The 18,849-nt window shown below is 41.7% G+C and overlaps 1 protein-coding gene across 1 annotated transcript in view; it reads left to right on the forward strand.

Annotated features, from left to right (window-relative positions):
• Nucleotides 1–1,248: 1,248 nt before the first annotated feature.
• The window catches only part of LOC136877240 (nose resistant to fluoxetine protein 6), a 344,726-nt gene continuing 327,125 nt past the window's right edge, over nucleotides 1,249–18,849 (forward strand). The window contains exon 1 of the mRNA XM_067151103.2: nucleotides 1,249–1,376. Coding sequence (XP_067007204.2) covers nucleotides 1,325–1,376 — 52 coding nt within the window. The 5' untranslated portion in view covers nucleotides 1,249–1,324. The remainder of the gene's footprint in view (nucleotides 1,377–18,849) is intronic.

Below are 18,849 nucleotides of genomic sequence, written 5' to 3' on the forward strand. Positions count from 1 at the left end.
CGGGAAAACATCTTCAGGACTACTGACAGTGGGGTTCGAACCTACTATCTTCCGGAAGCAAGCTCACAGCTGCACGCCCCTAACCGCACAACCAACTCGCCCGGTAATCTGTCTAATCACAGGTTGGGATAATTATGTCTAATCACAGGTTGGGATAATTATAAAATGAAAATCCACAGCCTGTTTCCAGTCATTCGACCGGGTCGGGAATGGAATGAATGAAGCCTCCATCTAGCGGCGAAGATGGGAATTATGCCGTCTGCCGAAGCCTGTCGCACTCCACTGGGGCAATGGTTAATGAATGACAGATGAAATGAAATGATATTGGAGAGTGTTGCTGGAATGGAATACGACAGGGAAAACCGGAGTGCCCGGAGAAAAACCTGTCGCGCTTCCGCTTTGTGCAGCACAAATCTCACATGGAGTGACCGGGATTTGAACCACGGAACCCAGAGGTGAGAGGCCGACGCGCTGCCGCCTGAGCCACGGAGGCTCGACAATTATATAATGGTAGGTAAAATCCAAATTTCTATTACTTTTCTCTCTCTTTTCCATGTAGAGAGTTTAATATCCGGTGCAAACAGAACTATTAAGTTATATAAGGGGGCAGTGAAACGCATTGTTATGCTTGACACACTTAACAACGGCACCTTTCGTACGATAAAAACAAGAGTGAGTTGGACATTACCGGCGTACGAATGAGCAGGCTGCTGGCTCTTCGCCGTCCCCTCTCCTTGACGTCCACTGTCTGGGGGTAGGTGAGCATGCCTGACCTACTGGTGAAATTTTCTTCTCACTGTTACTCCGTCATAGTATTTCGTGTAGTGCGCCGGGCGGCGGAACTTGAAACCTTTAGTGAGATCCGGCTGGCTGTGGTCACGCTCCCTTCATCATGAGGTCGAAAATACTTCCTCTTTTAATAACGATATGGATCCTGTCCATAAATTGTGAGACCAATAATAGTAATACAAGTTCGGTCATTCAGTTTATAAATGAAAACAGTAATTCAAATACCGTAGACCAAGTGAGTGACATTAAATTGTCTGCAACGACGAAAGACAATTTGATCGATAAAAATTCAACGATAATGGACAACAATGGTAGAGTCTCTGATACATTCGAATTGGTCGGTAACTTAGAGGAATCTGTTATCCTTGATGATGAAGTAGTGCAAACTGATATCACACCCCTTCACGACCAAGACTCGGAAAGTTCTATTAATATAACTAAGCTTGAAGATATGTTAGATTTATTTGATGTTTATCGAATATCCCGACAGTGGTACGGTTTGAAAAGAAGACTTGAAGACCAATGCAGTGCTACAATGGAGATGTACTTGACGGCGCTAAATCAGTCTAAGCCATGGGCAGTGAAAAGTAAGTAATAATTGCTTAATTCATTATTAGGATGGCAAAAGTTGATATGTCAGCACTTTCTGTACTAACCAGACCACCAAAACTAGCACTAACAGACATTGTTGACTATTTCCTTCAAATCAATCAATCAATCAATCTATCAATCAATCAATCAATCAATCAGTCACTACTGATCTGCATTTAGGGCAGTCGCACATGTGGCAGATTCCCTATCTGTTGTTTTCCTAGTCTGTTCTGAAATTATTACAAGGAAAAAATGGAAATTTATTGAACATCTCCCTTGGTAAGTTATTCCAATCCTTAACTCCCCTTCCTATAAACGAATATTTGCCCCAATTTGTCCTCTTGAATTCCTACTTCTTTCCTACTTTTAAAGACGCCACCCAAACTTATTCGTCTACTGATGTCCTCCCACGCCATCTCTCAACTGACAGCTCGGAACATACCACTTAGACGAGCAGCTCGCCTCCTTTCTCCCAAGTCTTCCCAGCCTAAACTTTGCAACATTTTTGTAACGCTACTCTTTTGTCGGAAATCGCCAAGAACAAATCGAGCTGTTTTCTTTGGATTTTTTCCAGTTCCTGAATCAAGTAATCCTGGTAAGGGTCCCATACACTAGAACCATACTCTAGTTGGGGTCTCACCAGAGACAAATATGCTCTCTCCTTTAAATCCTTACTACAACCCCTAAATACCCTCATAACCATGTGAAGAGATATGTACCCTTTATTTACAATCTCATTTATGTGATTACCCCTAATGAAGACCTTTCGTTATATTAATACCTAGGTATTTCCAATGATCCCCAAAGGGAACTTTCACCCCATCAACGCAGTAATTAAAACTGAGGGGACTTTTCCTAATTGTGAAACTCACAACCTGACTTTTAATCCCGTTTATCATCATACCGTTGCCTACTGTCCATCTCACAACATTATCGAGGTCGTTTTGCAGTTGCTCACAATCTTGTAACTTATTTATTACTCTGTACAGAATAACATCATCTGCGAAAAGCCTTATCTCTGATTCCACTTCTTTGCACATATCATTGATATATATAAGAAAACATAAAGATCCAATAATACTACCTTGAGGAATTCCCCTGGTAATTATTACAGGGACAGATAAAGCTTCACCTACTCTAATTCTCTGAGTTCTATTTTCTAGAAACAGAGCCACCCATTCAGTTACTCTTTTGTCAAGTCCAATTGCACTCTCCATTCATTTGGTAAAGTTCCTTCATGCAAACAATAATCAAACAAGTACTTCATATATGGCACAATATCTCTTAAGTATATCCCCCGAAACCTTATCAATTCCAACTGCTTTTCTAGTTTTCAACTTTTGTATCTTACTGTAAATGTCATTGCTGTCATAGGTAAATTTGAATACTTCTTTAGTATTAGTCTCCTCGTCTATCTGGATATTATCCTTGTAACCAACGATCTTTACATACTGCTGACTAAATACTTCTGCCTTTTGAAGATCTTTACGTTTGGCGTAGGGCTTGTAGGGCTTGTGGCTCGAATTCTGATTATGATCATCTAGAAATACACGTATTTTCTTCTTCTATTTTGTTTTCTTTCATCCTCTCCCAGTAAAATTCGCGAGTCAGATTAACCATTCCCAAAACTAGGGACCCACAGTTATACACATGCCATACTTGGTAAGATTAGAAAGGAAGAAGTGAAACAATGCTGGAACTGCATCTTCTGGATGCTCATATTTAAAACTGATTTTACTACCGTAGAGTTCCATTTCTAAACAATTAATAAATTTGGGTAGCTTTCCATAAGAGTTATTCATCAGGAAGAACACATATCAACTTTTGCCATCGTACCAAAGGAATGTCACATTTATATTTCCTTGAACCCAATGTATGAAAACTTGTCGTGATTAGAAATGTTCTATTAACGAAAAACCATCATATACTTCCTACAAAACCTTCGTTAAGTAATTCAGACGTCGTTAGAACGAACCGCTCGAAGCCACTGATCATAATATTTCATTTAACTTTTTCTGTTGCTTCTTAGAGATCAGTGCTCTCGAAGGTGAGTCATTTAAAGTTACTTCTGTCGTAATCATCATTGTCATCACATTTGTGGTAGTAATATTACTCCGGCCTTAAAGCCCCGGCCAATACTAAAACAAGTTTGGGTGGCTGCAGCGATCCCAGAAATCAGTGGGAGGAGCTGAAGGAAGTTTATCTAAAGGTTATCAATCAATCAATCAATCAATCAATCAATCAATCAATCAATCAATCAATCAATCAATCAATCAATCAATCAATCAATCAATTACCATTGATCTGCATTTAGGGCTGTCACCCAGGTGGCAGATTCCCTATTAGTTCTTTACCTAGTCTGTTCTGAAATTATAACACACACAAAAAATAGAAATTTATCAAACATCTCTCTTGATAAGTAGCCTCCGCGGCTCAGGCGGGAGAGCGCCGGCCTCTCACCGCTGTATACCGTGTTTCAAATCCCGGTCACTCCATGTGAGATTTGTGCTGGACAAAGGGGAGTCAGGACAGGTTTTTCTCCGGGCACTCCGGTTTTACCTGTCGTCTTTCATTCCAGCAATTCTCTTCCTTACATTTCATTTCATCTGTCAGTCATTTATCATTGCCCCAGAGGAGTGTGACCGGCTTCGGCAGCCGGCACATTTCCTCTCCTCGCCGCTAGATGGGTGCTTAATTTATTCCATTCCTGACCAGGTCGAATGACTGGAGACAAGCTGTGAATTTTCATTTCCTCTTGATAAATTATTCCAATCCCTAATTCCTCTTCCCATAATTATACGAATATTTACTCCCACATATCCTCTTGAATTCCAAATTAGTCTTCATCTTTCCTACTTTTAAAATCTCCATTGAAGCTTATTCGTCTACTAAAGTCCTTTCAAGCCATCTCACCATTGACAGCTCGAACCATTACGCTTAGTCGAGCAGCTCGTCTCTTTAATACCAAGTCTTCCTAAATCAAAGTTTACCGGGCGAGTTAGCCGTGTGGTTAGGGTCACGCGGCTGTGAGCTTGTATCGGGCGATAGTGGGTTCGAATCCCCCTGTCGGAAGCCCTGAAGATGGTTTTCCGTGGTTTCCCATCTTCACACCAGGCAAATGCTGGGGTTGTACTTTAATTAAGGCCACGGCTGCTTTCTTCCAACTCGTAGGCCTTTCCTATCCCATCGTCGCCATAAGACCTTACTGTGTCGGTGCGACGTAAAGCCACTAGCAATAAAAAACAACAAAGTTTACAGAATTTTCGTAACACTACAGTACTCTTTTGTTAAAAATCACCCAGAACAAATCTTGCTGCTTTTCTTTGAATCTTTTCCACTTCACATATCAAGTAATCCTGGTGAGGATTTCCATACACTAGAACCATACTCTAGTTAGGATCTTATCAGTGGCTTATACACCCTCTCCTTTACATCTTTACTACAATCCCTAAATACTCTCTTAACTTTATGAAGAGATCTGTAACCCTTTTTTATAATCCCATTTATGTGGTTAACCTAACGAAGTACTTTCCTTACATGAACACCTAGGTACCGGTTATTACAGTGATCCCCATGAGTTACTGTCAACTCATCAACATAGTAATTAAAACAGAAGATTTCTCCTTTTTTGTGAAACAACCTGAATCCACCCGAGCTCATTTTAGCTTTTGCCGGGGGTTTAAGGCCGGAGTAATTACTACAAACAAGTTGGTGATAATGATGATTATGATAGAAGTAGTTTAAATGATCAAACCTCGAGATCACTGAAGAAGCAGAAGAAAAAGAAAAATGATAATTAATAGCGTTATTAAAAATGTCATTGGTTTTACGTCCCACTAACTACTACTACTATTTTCGGAGACACCGAGGTGCCGGAATGTCGTCCCTCAGGAGTTCCTTTACGTGCCAGTAAATCTACCGACACGAGCCTGGCGTATTTGAGCACCTTCATAGGCTATACCATTTGACTGAGCCAGGCTCGAACCTGCCGACTTGTAGTCAAAGGCCAGCACTCTGACCGCCTGAGCTACTCAGCCCAATAAAAAAAAATACATAATGATGATGGTGATGATAATTATAGTAGTAGTAGTTTTAAATAACTGTCCTATTCCTTGGCTGAATGGTCAGCGTTGAGGCCTTCGGTTTCAGAGGGTCCCGGGTTCGATTCCCGGCCGGGTCGTGGATTTTAATCGTGTCTGATTATTTTTCTGGCTCGGGGACTGAGTATTTGTGTTTGTCCCAACACTTTCCTCTCCAAATTCAGACAACATACTACGCTACCCACCACAGAATTGTGCAATAGTGATTATATACCTCCATATAAGGTTGACGTCAGGAAGGGCATCCGGCCGTAAAACAGGGCCATATCGACATGAGCTACACAGTTCGCATCAGCGACTCCACAAGTGTACGACAAGTGGAAGGAGAAGAAGAAGTTTTAAATAATACGTTTCATTATCGCGATAAATGCAACTTGCAGTCAAATGTTGTAATTCCGTGTTGAAAATCATGTAATTTTTTATACAGTATAATTATTGGTCCTCAATACGAAGTCAGGCTTAGTGACCTCGACGATTGGCCCCGTAAAACAACAATGTGAATTCGAGTACAAAAAGCGGAATGTATGTGTTTTGGCGATCTACAACTGGAATTACACTCTTATCAGTCGATTGTGTATGTAGAAAAAAAAATTACAGTATTCAATGTCTCTCGAAAAGGGGTTGGTTCGTACATGTTTTTCTAAGCAGTTTGGTCATCCCTTGGTACATCGGTCTTGTCAATTTCTAAGAATAGCCCAGGGATTTGACAATTTATACCTGCTACCTTCTTTGTTGTTGCCTTGTCGACTTACGCTGGTGCTGCTGTTGGACTTAAACAGTACAGAATTCAAAGGTTGACTGCCTATGAATTTCAATATAATCGCAATACAGTTCTGTGCCCACAATTCGTCCATGCAGCTATTGGGTCTTTTTAGTTAGTTAGACATCAGTAACCAATAAATAATCGAAGCAAATTAAAAGGAATGATTTAATCCACTATGAATGGACTTCCCTTGTTACTGTAAGTATATCTTCACTTTGCTACTTATTTTCAGGGGATTGAATAGAAAAATATTAAAAAGTACCAGTTAAGTTAACGCGTCAAATGTCCTAAATTACCCACCAATCAGAAGTAAATGGTTGAGATCCCAAAAATCAAAAAACCTGTGTTAATTGTAGGCCTACTTCTACTTTTCCCGCACCTGTGGGGTCGCAGGTGCAAACTGCGTCGCACTTGTGGATTTGGCCCTGTTTTACGGCCCGATGCCCTTCTTGATATCACACCTATATGGAGGGATGTAAGCACTATTGCGTGTTTCTGTGGTGGTTGGTACGGACACATGCACCCAGTTCCCAAGCCAGAAGAATTAATCAGAAGCGATTAAAATTCCCGACCCGACCGGAAATCGAACCCCGGACCCTCTGAACCGAAGGCCAATACGCTGATCATTCAGCCAACGCGGACTAATAGTAGGCCTACTATAACGGGCCAAACTTAATTTTAAATACGTGAATTGCGAAATATAACTAAATCTATAGTTCTGTATACTAAAGTGAGCATGGCTGGATAGTCTTTCATAAGACGTAAGTTTCGCCAAACAGTAATACTCTACAAGTTGGACGTATATTATTGTTCTGAGCTCTGTGGATTTGGTGTGTGTGTACCTGTGTTACTGTAGGTGTCGTTTGTGCTTGTAATTATTAAGACCAAGAATTGAGAAATGAAATAAGTTACTATCCTAGTACTCTTTTGGAATGATTGGAGGGGTAACAACATGTTCATTATAGCTACTGACAACATCGGGATTCGAATATCGAAATTCCACTACTGGTGTTATCTATGCTTACCGCACAGTATAAGTCAACAAGATCATCTGTTGCTGTAACAACAACAACAGCAACAGTAACAACAAGAGCATAAATTCTCAGATACCTAAATTACTGTATACAAAACTTACACACTTTCTGATCACTTTCTTTTAATCGGTTCACATTGACATGTTAACGTATGCTTTACACTTATCGCGTCGTATGCATTAAATCCACCTTAATACATTAGGAAGTGTACTATAAGAATAATGGGAAGGCTAAGTTGAGTGATTTAATCATCATCATCATCATCTGTTTACCCTCCAGGTTCGGCTTTTCCCTCGGACTCAGCGAGGGATCCCACCTCTACCGCCTCAAGGGCAGTGTCCTGGAGCTTCAGACTCTTGGTCGGGGGATACAACTGGGGAGAATGACCAGTACCTCGCCCAGGCGGCCTCACCTGCTATGTTGAACAGGGGCCTTGTGGAGGGATGGGAAGATTGGAAGGGATAGACAAGGAAGAGGGAAGGAAGCGGCCGTGGCCTTAAGTCAGGTACCATCCCGGCATTCGCCTGGAGGAGAAGTGGGAAACCACGGAAAACCACTTCTAGGATGGCTGAGGTGGGAATCGAACCCACCTCTACTCAGTTGACCTCCAGAGGCTGAGTGGACCCCGTTCCAGCCCTCGTACCACTTTTCAAATTTTCGTGGCAGAGCCGGGAATCGAACCCGGACCTCCGGGGGTGGCAGCTAATCACGCTAACCACTACACCACAGAGGCGGACTGAGTGATTTAATACTGGACCAAAGTGAATTTGTGGGCGGTACCACACGATTTCCTCTGACAGCTTTCTAAAAGTAGGTCTATCTCTAAGAAGAAAAAATGCACTTCGCGGTTACTATCCTCGTCGAGACTCTTAACAATTACATTACCACAGACACCCTGAGATACATAACACTGGAGAAGCTGGCCACACGGTTTGAGTCACGTCCCTGTGAGCTTGTATTCGGGAGATAGCGGGTTCGAACCCCACTGCAGGCAGACCTCAAGATGGTTTTTCGTGGTTTCCATTTTCACGCCACCTTATTTATGGTCACGGTCGCTTCCTTCCCAATCCTATCCCGCCGTCGTCATAGGAGCTGTCTGTGTCAGTGCAACGTAAGACACATAGGAGAAAAAGGTACCAGGTACAATAATAAAGAAGCTGATCCCCAATTGCCCCTAGCCTTGCAACGAAGTGAAAATTTCAACAATTACGTGGCTCCAATTACTGAAGTAATAATGTTAGCCATTAGAGTAAAAACTATTGGGTATAAGTCGGGGTACCCGATGGACCTCTATAGCATGTCCGAGAAGTCTCGTCTTTGTAATTTTAATTACCATAATGTTTCTAAAAATTATTTTCTGACCATTTTCTCTCTGCTCAATTCCTAAAACATTTAAGTGTTAAAGTTAGCTTATGATGTTTTCCGGACACTTCTTTATTTGTGCTTTCTTTGGGTTTTATAATTATGTTATAGGATATCAACTTTTGTATACTGCATGTTTCAAAAATGAGAAAAAATTGCAATAAACAATACCCTCTCCTGTATCTGTGATTTCCGAGATATGGGAGTCGGGTATTATCTTATCTTACTAGATGTGCAGTATACTAGGATTTTAAAAATGTACTACACTGTACTTGGATTTTCTTTCCGCTAAATGCTATATTAAGTAATCATTACCGTATAATTATTAAATCATTTCTTTACACTGGAAGCGGGATTTTAATTTGTTCCACCATCACGGATTCTGTTCGAATTATCCAAAATGTCGAATTTACGGTCTTCGGATTACCGCGGTTCCACCGTAATACATGGTGGGTGCTTCATCTATTGGATGTACATGTTGGAATTTAAAGAAGGGAAGGTATCCCCTAACAGATGAGTAGTAGCTAAAGACTTCCACTGTCCTTGAACTCGACAATGAGTGGAATAGAGAGGTTAAAGTCCTGATGCACCATTCTCGGTACATATCAGCAGTTACGAAACAGTGGTAAAACTCTTAGCGTGGAATTGTCATTTCGCTCGTTTTTCTCACTATTATTCCTCTCGGAAGTAATTTGAAGTAGTATTCAGAAGGGAGTGATGAGTTGGACAGTCATTTGTCTTTAATTTATCCAGAAGGCAGTACTGATATTTTCGACAGTCATCTTGTGTGTATAATTCATCTACTTTCCAGTTGTTTACGTATGAAAAAGTTTTATAATCAATTTTCTTCTACTCAGAATCATTGTAGTCATTTTTAACATATCTTCTATTACAGTCCTTTATTTCTAAGATTAATAAATTTTGTTTCGTTAGGTTAGGTTAGAGTATCAGTATCAGCCGATATGGAAAAGGGCTGCCACGCTCACTTACGTCATGTTAATACACCCAGTACTTGTTCAGTTTGGCGAAACAGGATTATTTCTATGAGTAGAGAACTCGGAGTTGGTCACCTATTAATTGTAACCACAGTCTCGTTTCCTCTGTTCATCATCATCAAGATACTGCAAATATACGGAATGTGGTGACAAATCCATTTTAACGACAAGACTTTGGACGCATGCAGTGTGAGGTTATATCGCTCACTCACGACCGGTAAACTTATAAATCGGATCACGACACTTTTAATGCTCGTAATGTACAACATGCTCGTGAGGTTATGTAGCGTACGTAGGCCTTAAAGCCTCCGTTAGCTGCTTAACCGCTCGCACACTACCGGTTAATTTTTGACGGCGGTAAAATGTCACAAATTTCAAAACCGGGCTAGTTGCAGCAGGGTGAACCGAGCAAGCCCTATCAATCTTGCATATGTAGACCTCCTTCCTCTCTCTTGTGTTCTGAATATATTAGTCTAGCGTATGCCGGGAGTGTCCAGGTGCAGGTCTTTCTATTTGACTCCCGTAGGCGACCTGCGCGTCGTGATGAGTATGAAATTATGATGAAGACGACACATACACCCAGCCCCCATGCCAGATAAATTAACCAATGGTGGTTAAAATTCCCGACCCTGCCGGGAATCGAACCCAAGACTCCTGTGACCAAAGGCTAGCACGCTAACCATTTAGCCATAGAGCAGGACTGGAAAGTAAAAATGAATTATTGTAATATATTTGCCCTCGAATTTGGAATGGTAGGACAAAATACAACACTTGTATCGTTTGATAGCAGACTCCTCAAATGGAATCCTTTTCTCGCTGGGCATTCGCTGTGTGGACGATGAAGGTCGTTCCGGGAAGGTAAGGGAATTTAAGAGAAAGACACACACACACACACACACACACACACACACACACACACACACACACACACACACACACACTGATGATATAACGGTGATAGTGAGGAGTGACAGACACTGCCTATATATCATAATGAGATTTAAGTTGATTTCTCTAAAGATAAGTTGCTCACAAGTAAATAAGGTGCATTGAAATACCCTAACAGCCGATATTTCTTTCTGCTGTCTGGACGTAAACGGTTCTTCGGCTCGCGTACTGGAAATATGTAACGTTTCTCAGCTCAATTTATACTGGGTTATTCAAAGGAGAACATGTTTCTTTCTAACATAAGAAATTTAAGAATGGTGGTGTGTAAAAATAACAGTTTTAAAACTAATGTGAAAAAGAACTAATAGTTTAATATGTACACGCCGGGAAGATGTTAATCCACACCGTTAAAAACATACCAACAATAAGAGACCCTCACACAGAAATGTAGATGGAGACTCGACAACTTCCAAAACGAGAATGATCAAGATTTCATCGCTTTAAAGAAAGAAAGGAAGCAAACAAGCAACCACACAGTTTCGAGACAATCAATCAATCAATCAATCAATCAATCAATCAATCAATCAATCAATCAATCAATCAATCAATCAATCAATCATCATCTGTTTACCCTCCAGGTTCGGTTTTTCCCTCGGACTTAGCAAGGGATCCCACCTCTACCGCCTCAAGGACAGTGTCCTGGAGCTTCAGACTCTTGGTCGGGGGATGAAACTGGGGAGTATGACCAGTACCTCGCCCAGGCGGCCTCACCTGCTATGCTGAACAGGGGCCTTGTGGAGGGATGGGAAGATTGGAAGGGATAGGCAAGGAAGAGGGAAGGAAGCGGCCGTGGTCTTAAGTTAGGTACCATCCCGGCATTCGCCTGGAGGAGAAGTGGGAAACCACGGAAAACCACTTCCAGGATGGCTGAGGTGGGAATCGAACCCACCTCTACTCAGTTGACCTCCCGAGGCTGAGTGGACCCCGTTCCAGCCCTCGTACCACTTTTCAAATTTCGTGGCAGAGCCGGGAATCGAACCCGGGCCTCCGGGGGTGGCAGCTAATCACGCTAACCACTACACCACAGAGGCGGACCAATCAATCAATCAATCAATCAATCAATCAATCAATCAATCAATCAATCAATCAATCAATCAATCAATCAATCAATCAATCAATCAATCAATCAATCAATCAATCAATCAATCAATCAATCATTATTGATATGCATTTAGAGCTGTCGCCCAGGTGGCAGATTACCTATCAGTTCTTTACCTAGACTTTTGTTATATTATTTTAAAGAACTTGGAAATGTATTATAAATTTGTATGTACTGTACATCGTATGTTGGTGAGGCCGCCTGGGTGAGGTACTGGTCATTCTCCCCAGTTGTATACCCGACCAAGAGTCTGAAGCTCCGGGACACTGCCCTTGAGGCGGTAGAGGTGGGATCCCTCGCTGTGTCCGAGGGAAAAATCGACCCTGGAGGGTAAACAGATGATGATGATGATGATGATGTACTGTATGTTGAGTGCTCAGCTCGAAGGCTGGTTCGGACCTCAACAATTCCACCATCAACTGTCATGGGTGGCCCAGGAGTCACTGAAGAAGCGTACAAGGGAAAATGAGAAGTGAGGTAGTTTCTCGTTGTTTTCCTCACTAAGCCAGAGGTTGCTATTACTTCTCAGTCTGCCAAGCCCACTGATTGCCCGCACCAACCGACCCTATGAACATTTTCACACCACTCATAACAGGGACTGGCTGCATAAGGAATAGCACTACTAGCAGCACTCATACCTCGGTCACTTCCATGTTGTCAAAGCCAAGGATGAGACTGAGACTGGACAATGAAAGCAACAAATTTGTTCTAGCCCGTACCAGAAGATATGGTGCACTGTAAACACTAGGTCTTGCCAGCAAAAGGCGTATTATAAATTTATCATAAATTATCCCAATTCCTAATTCTCCTTCCTATAAACGAATATTTGCCGGAAATTGTCCGACTCGTTGGCTGAATGGCCTTCGGTTCAGAGGGTCCCGGGGTCGATTACCGGGCGGGTCAGGGATTTTAACCTTCATTGGTTAATTCCAATGGCTCGGGGGCTGGGTGTTGGTGCTATCCCCAACATCCCTACAACTCACACACCACACATAACACTATCCTCCACCACAATATCACGCAGTTACCTACACATGGCAGATGCCGCCCACCCCCATCGGCCTTACAAGAGCTGCACTCGGCTAGAAATAACCACACGAAATTATTATTATTATTATTATTATTATTATTATTATTATTATTATTATTATTATTATTATTATTATTATTATTATTATTATGCCCGAAATTGTCTTCTTGAATTCTAAATTATCTTTCCTACTTTTAAAAATTCCATCCAAGGCTATTCGTCAACTAATGCCATTCTACGCCATCTTTCTAGTGACAGATCGGGACATACCGCTTAGTTGAACAGTTCGTCTCCTTATTCTCAAGTTTTCCGAACCCATAATTTGCAAAATTTCCAATTCTCGTATCAGTTAATCCTGGTGTGGGTCCCATACACTTTAGCCATGCAGTACTCTAATTGGGGTCTTACCAGAGACCTATACACCCTCTCCTTTACCCCTAAATACCCCCACAACCATATGAAGATATTAATATTATTATTTACACCCGCGTTAATGTGATTTCCTAGGTGAAGATCTTTCCTTATACTGCATTAACTCCGAAGTATTTGCAGTGGTCAGGGGCTGCCTGGCCGAGGCGGTAAAGGCGTGCTCGGTTCACCTGGAAGGACGTCTGTTTGATTCTCCGTCAGGAAGTTCAAACATTTACAAATGAGGTTTCCACTTTTCGAGTGGCATATGGCCCTGAGAAATAGTGAGTACTAGGTTAACTTCTAGAGGGAAAGGGATCAGACATAGAGCTAATCATTCTATCTCACTTAGTACAGAGGTTACAGATAGTGGAAATATTTACCTTCCGCTTCTCCAGGAACATTCATGACTTGTTCGAAAAATAATTTTAAAAGTAAGTTTATAGCAGAAAGACATTTCAAAAATGTTTATAAACATTTAAGTAATCCTTCAGTTTCTCTGTACTTGCTCTTCTAAGCGACTGTTTAGCCGGGCTGAGTGGCTCAGACGGTTGAGGCGCTGGCCTTCTGACTCCAACTTGGCAGGTTCCATCCTGGCTCAGTCCGGTGGTATTTGAAGATGCTCAAATACGTCAGCCTCGTGTCGGTAGATTTACTGGAACGTAAAAGAATCCTTGCGGGACTAAATGCCGGTCCCTCGGTGTCTCCAAAAGCCGTAAAAATAGTTAGCGAGATGTAAAAACAAATGACATTATTATTAACCGACTGTTTAGAGAGTAAAACGGTTAGCCGAAATGTGTTCTATCCCGGAACAGTGCTTACTCTAACAGAATAACAAGAATTACTTTCTCTCTGTTCTCTCTGTCATTTCACGCGGATGTACCGTTCTAAAGAAGTGGCCGGCACGGTGTCTGCACCTGAGAACAGTTTTGTGTGTCCCACGGCAGAGGTCACTAGACCTGGCTTACATCGTCGCAGTGTGACTGTACCCGTAAGACGACTGTAAACGCTGATCATAACAATGAACCAACTGCCTCCTCCATGAATGATGAATTATCAAACATGTTAAGTGTGGAGTTACTAAGATTTATTTTGTTTTATGTCGCACCGACGCAGACAGGTTTTATGGCGACGGTGGGATAGAAAAGGGCAAAGAGTATATTAATGCACAACCCCAGCATTTGCCTGGTATGAAAATGGGAAACCATGGGAAACCATACTCAGGGCTGCCGACAGTGGGGCTCGAACCCACTATCTCCCGATTACTGGATACTGGCCGCACTTAAGCGACTGCAGGTATCGAGCTCGGTCAGGTCTAGAAAGTCAAGAATAACGGCCAAAAGGATTCGTCGTGTTGACCACACCATCCCTCGTAATGTGCAGGCCTTTGGCTGTGCAGAGGTCATTTGGTAGGCCATGGCCCTTCGGGGCTGTTGCGCCTTGGGGTTTGGTTTGGATCTGAGTATGGTATTATTTCCATCTACTTGTACCACACTCCTCACTTTCTTATTCCTGATTCGATCTTCCTCGGTCAACTGTTGTTCTCTTCCGACTCACCAAACCATCCACCAGAGCAGCGCGGTGCGATCGGGCACTATCGTCCATTAAGTGGAAGTCTGGACCAACCGCACCTCTGAAGAGTCGAACATATGGTCTCAGTACCTCATCCACCGGGCGAGTTGGTCGTGCAGTTAGGAGCGCGCAGCTGTGAGCTCTCATCCAGAAGATAGTGGGTTCGAACCCCACTGTCGGCAGCCCTGAAGATGGTTTTCCGTGGTCTCCAATTTTCACACCAGGCAAGTGCTGGGGTTGTACCTTAACTAAGGCCACGGCCGCTTCCTTCCCATTCCTAGGCCTTTCCTGTCCCATCGTCGCCATAAGACCTATCTGTGTCGGTGCGACGTAAAGCAACTAGGGAAAAAAAAGTACTTCATCCCTGTATCCGAACGTTAACAGTGTTCCTCGAACCACCCATGAAAATGTGCAGGTCCGTACGGCCAATCAACATAATGCCGCCCCACACCATGACGCCACCACCACCATACTGGTTCCCTTCCACGATGTTTCTGCGGTTGTATCGGCTACCTGGTTCTATCCAGATAAACTGCGAATGGAATAGTTCTGCAAACTGAAGCGGGATTCATCTGTGAAGAGCACATGCCTCCACTCATTCATGGTCCAGTTTCGATGTTGACGGCTCCACAGTAAACGGGCCCGTCTCTGTGCTGGAATGAGCGGGACGCACACCGCTGGACGTCAGACAAACAGCCCTGCTGTCCTGAGCCTCCGGTACACAGTTTGCCGCGAAACGGCAACCCCTGAGACGGCTGCAAGCTCCGCCGACAATTGTCTTGCAGGTGCACTCCGATTTCGTCGGGCGGTTAAGGCTAGATATTGGTCCTGCTGTGGGGTGGTTACCCTTGGTCGACCTGGTTCTGGCCTACGACTAACATCTCCCGTGTCTCGAAATCGTCTCCAAAGCCTAAAAATGACCGCACCGATACATACAAGGATTATGATGGTCATGAGATTGGAAAGATTTAAGAGTGGGAAGGAAGCGTCCGTGCATTCATCTTGTCTGAAGTGGGAAACCACCCGTAACATGTTAAGTTTTTGACATAAACTATAGATATACTCATTTTAAAATATCACATGTTTTTCAATTCTGTTCAACCCTTAAGTGGATTTTCCGAAAACAATAAATACGTGTTTTTTACTTTTTATTTTTAGATTCCAAATACTAATTTTCACGTCTGTAACTTATTTAGCTTTTTAGATATAAGTGCCCTCATACAAAGAATTCAACTAAATTTTCAATTCACTCACCTCACAAAAGAATACATGTTTATTTATTTTAAAAAAGAAAATTCAAAATATAAATTTAGTATCCCCATAAAATCAATTCAAGTCCCTTTTCATCCCCCAGCCCAGTTTATTTTCTCTCTAAAATGAATGTTTCTTTATTTTTAAAGGAGATTCCAAATATCAACTTTCACATCTGTAACATTTTTTTAGACGTAAGTATCGTCATACAGATAATCAACTAATTTTTCAATTCTTTCACCCCCTTTAAGTGAATATTCCGAAGACAAAAGCATACGTGTTTTTTATTTTTAAAGAATATTCTCAATACCAATTTTCACGTCAGCAACATCTTTAGTTTTTGAGATATAAGTATCCTCATACAAAGAATTCAAGCAATATTTCAATTCTTTCACCCACGCCCTTAAGAGGATTTTCCGAAAACAACGAAATGTGTCTACCTTTATTTTTAAAAGAAACTCCAAATACCAATTTTCACGTCCGTAACATCTTCAGTTTTTGAGATATCACTGTTCTAGTAAAAGGCATTAAGCCCTCTTTTGAGTCCTTTTTACCATCTCCCCTTAAGAGGTTTTTCTGAAAACAAAAAAGCCATGTTCTTTATTTTCAAAAGAGATTAAAAGTACCAATTTTCACATCTGAAACATGTAAAAATTTTAAGATGTTCTGTAGATATGCTCATTTTAAAAATTCACTCCCTTTAACATTTCCCCCTAAGTGCGTGTTCCCTTACTCTTACAGGAGATACCAAATAACAATTTTCACGTCTGTAACATCTTCAGTATTTGATATATAAGTATCCACATAAAAATAATTTAACACTTCTTTTCACCCACCCACCCCACACCCTTAAGTAGATATTCCGGAAACCAAAAAAATACGTGCTTCTTTATTTTTGAAGAAAACTCGAAACTGTCTGAGAGTTATCAGCGTCAGGAGAAAGAGATGCTGCTGTATATTGTAACGTAGACAAAGACACTGGACTGAGCCAGGATCGAATCTGTCATCTTAGGCTTAGAAAGCCAGCGCTCTATCATCTGAGCCACTCACCAACGCTATTGTTGTTGCTGTTGTTTGACTGTTCTAACTGCTGACAGTGTTTGCTTTCGAACCGGCAGCAGACGCATTGAGTATTGCATGTCTCAGAACTACGACTGACAGCTTAATTTGTTTATACCGGTCCATATTTCAGTGAGTATAACTCTTAGCGGAGCCTTTGCTGGCGACATGTAGTGTTTACAGAGCGCTATGTCTTCTGGTATGGGCTAGAACAATTTGTTACTTTCATTGACCTGTCTCAGTCTCATCCTTGGCTTTGACAATATGAAAGTGACCGAGGTATGAGCGATGCTAGTAATACCATTCCTTATGCAGCCAGTCCCTGCTATGATTGGTGTGAAAATATCGCCCATAGGGTCGGTTGGTGCATGCATTTCAGTGGGCTTGGCAGACTGATATGCAATAGCAACTTCTGGCTCGGTGAGGATAGCAACGGGAAACTACCTCACTCCTCATTTCCCTAGTATGTCTCTTCAGTGACGCCTAGGCTGTCTGTGATAGCCTTTGGTGGAACTGTGGAGAATCAGACCAGCCTTCGGGCTGAATACCCAACATACATCTCTTAGCGTGCCTGACTCGCACACAGCGGAACAGTTCGAATAAGTACGAAATACTAAACACCGACATACTAAAACACAGAATCTAACTTTCAAAATCGCTAAAGACACGTTCCTTTGTTCCCATGAACAGACAAGATTCATGCTCCTTCACTGCAAATTAACTGGCGTTGTTTATTGTGATATGCAGTGTGCGAAATACAACTTTTCTTGAGGAATGAGAGATCCTCTTGAATAGTAAGAGAGTGAATTATTATGTAGGCCAGTCTTGTTCCATGTGTTTGTGTTACATCAGTTCCTAGTCAGACTGAGTTAACAAGAGAGAGTGAAGGTAAGTTTCATCACACTTGGAAACTGTGCATTACAGTGACGTTCGATAGTCATCACGACAATTTCAACATTTAAAATCATTCTGGTAAATAGATGTAATGTTAGTCAACTTGAATGACCATTAAATCTTATTCGTTTTATCATGCTCTATACCAAGGCTAGGAAGCTCTTGATGCCAAGTTCGGTGTTGACAGGGATCTCACTAAATGTTATTTCACGTCCCACCAAGTACTTTTACGTTTTCCGGAGACGCCGAGGCGCCAGAATTTTGTCCCGCAGAAGTTCCTTAACGTACCAGTAAATCTACACGACGCTGATGTATTTGAGCACCTTCAAGTACCACCGGACTGAGCCAGAATCGAACCTCCCAAGTTGGGCTCAGAAGGCCAGCGCTCTACTATACGAGCTACTCAGTCCGGAGATCTTTTTGGTAAATAAGGAATTAGGCATACCAGATATACGACTTGGTCTCTGTACTCAGTCCGGAGATCTTTTTGGTAAATAAGGAATTAGGCATACCAGATATACGACTTGGTCTCTGTACACTAACTCAACTCAAATGTTAATAAGGTTCCTTAGTTAGCGGTCGTGATAGCCGTCTGGCGTATAAATAATGTTTTTGTTTCTACGTCCCTTTTTTCAATAATGTTATTGTTTTACGTCCCTTTTTCAATAATGTTATTGTTCTTACGTCTTTCAACAATGTTATTGTTTTACATCCATTTTTCAATAATGTCATTGTTTTTACGTCCATTGTTCAATAATGTTATTGTTTTTACGTCACTTTTTTCAATAATGTTATTGTTTTACGTCCCTTTTTCAATAATATTATTGTTTTTACGTCCCTTTTTCAAAAATGTTATTGTTTCTACGTCTTTCAATAATGTTATTGTCTTTACGTCCCTTTTTCAATAATGTTATTGTTTTTACGTCCCTTTTTCGAAAATGTTATTGTTTCTAC

This window comes from Anabrus simplex, chromosome 1 (assembly GCF_040414725.1).
Source record: "Anabrus simplex isolate iqAnaSimp1 chromosome 1, ASM4041472v1, whole genome shotgun sequence".
Classification (NCBI taxonomy): Eukaryota; Metazoa; Arthropoda; class Insecta; order Orthoptera; family Tettigoniidae; genus Anabrus; species Anabrus simplex.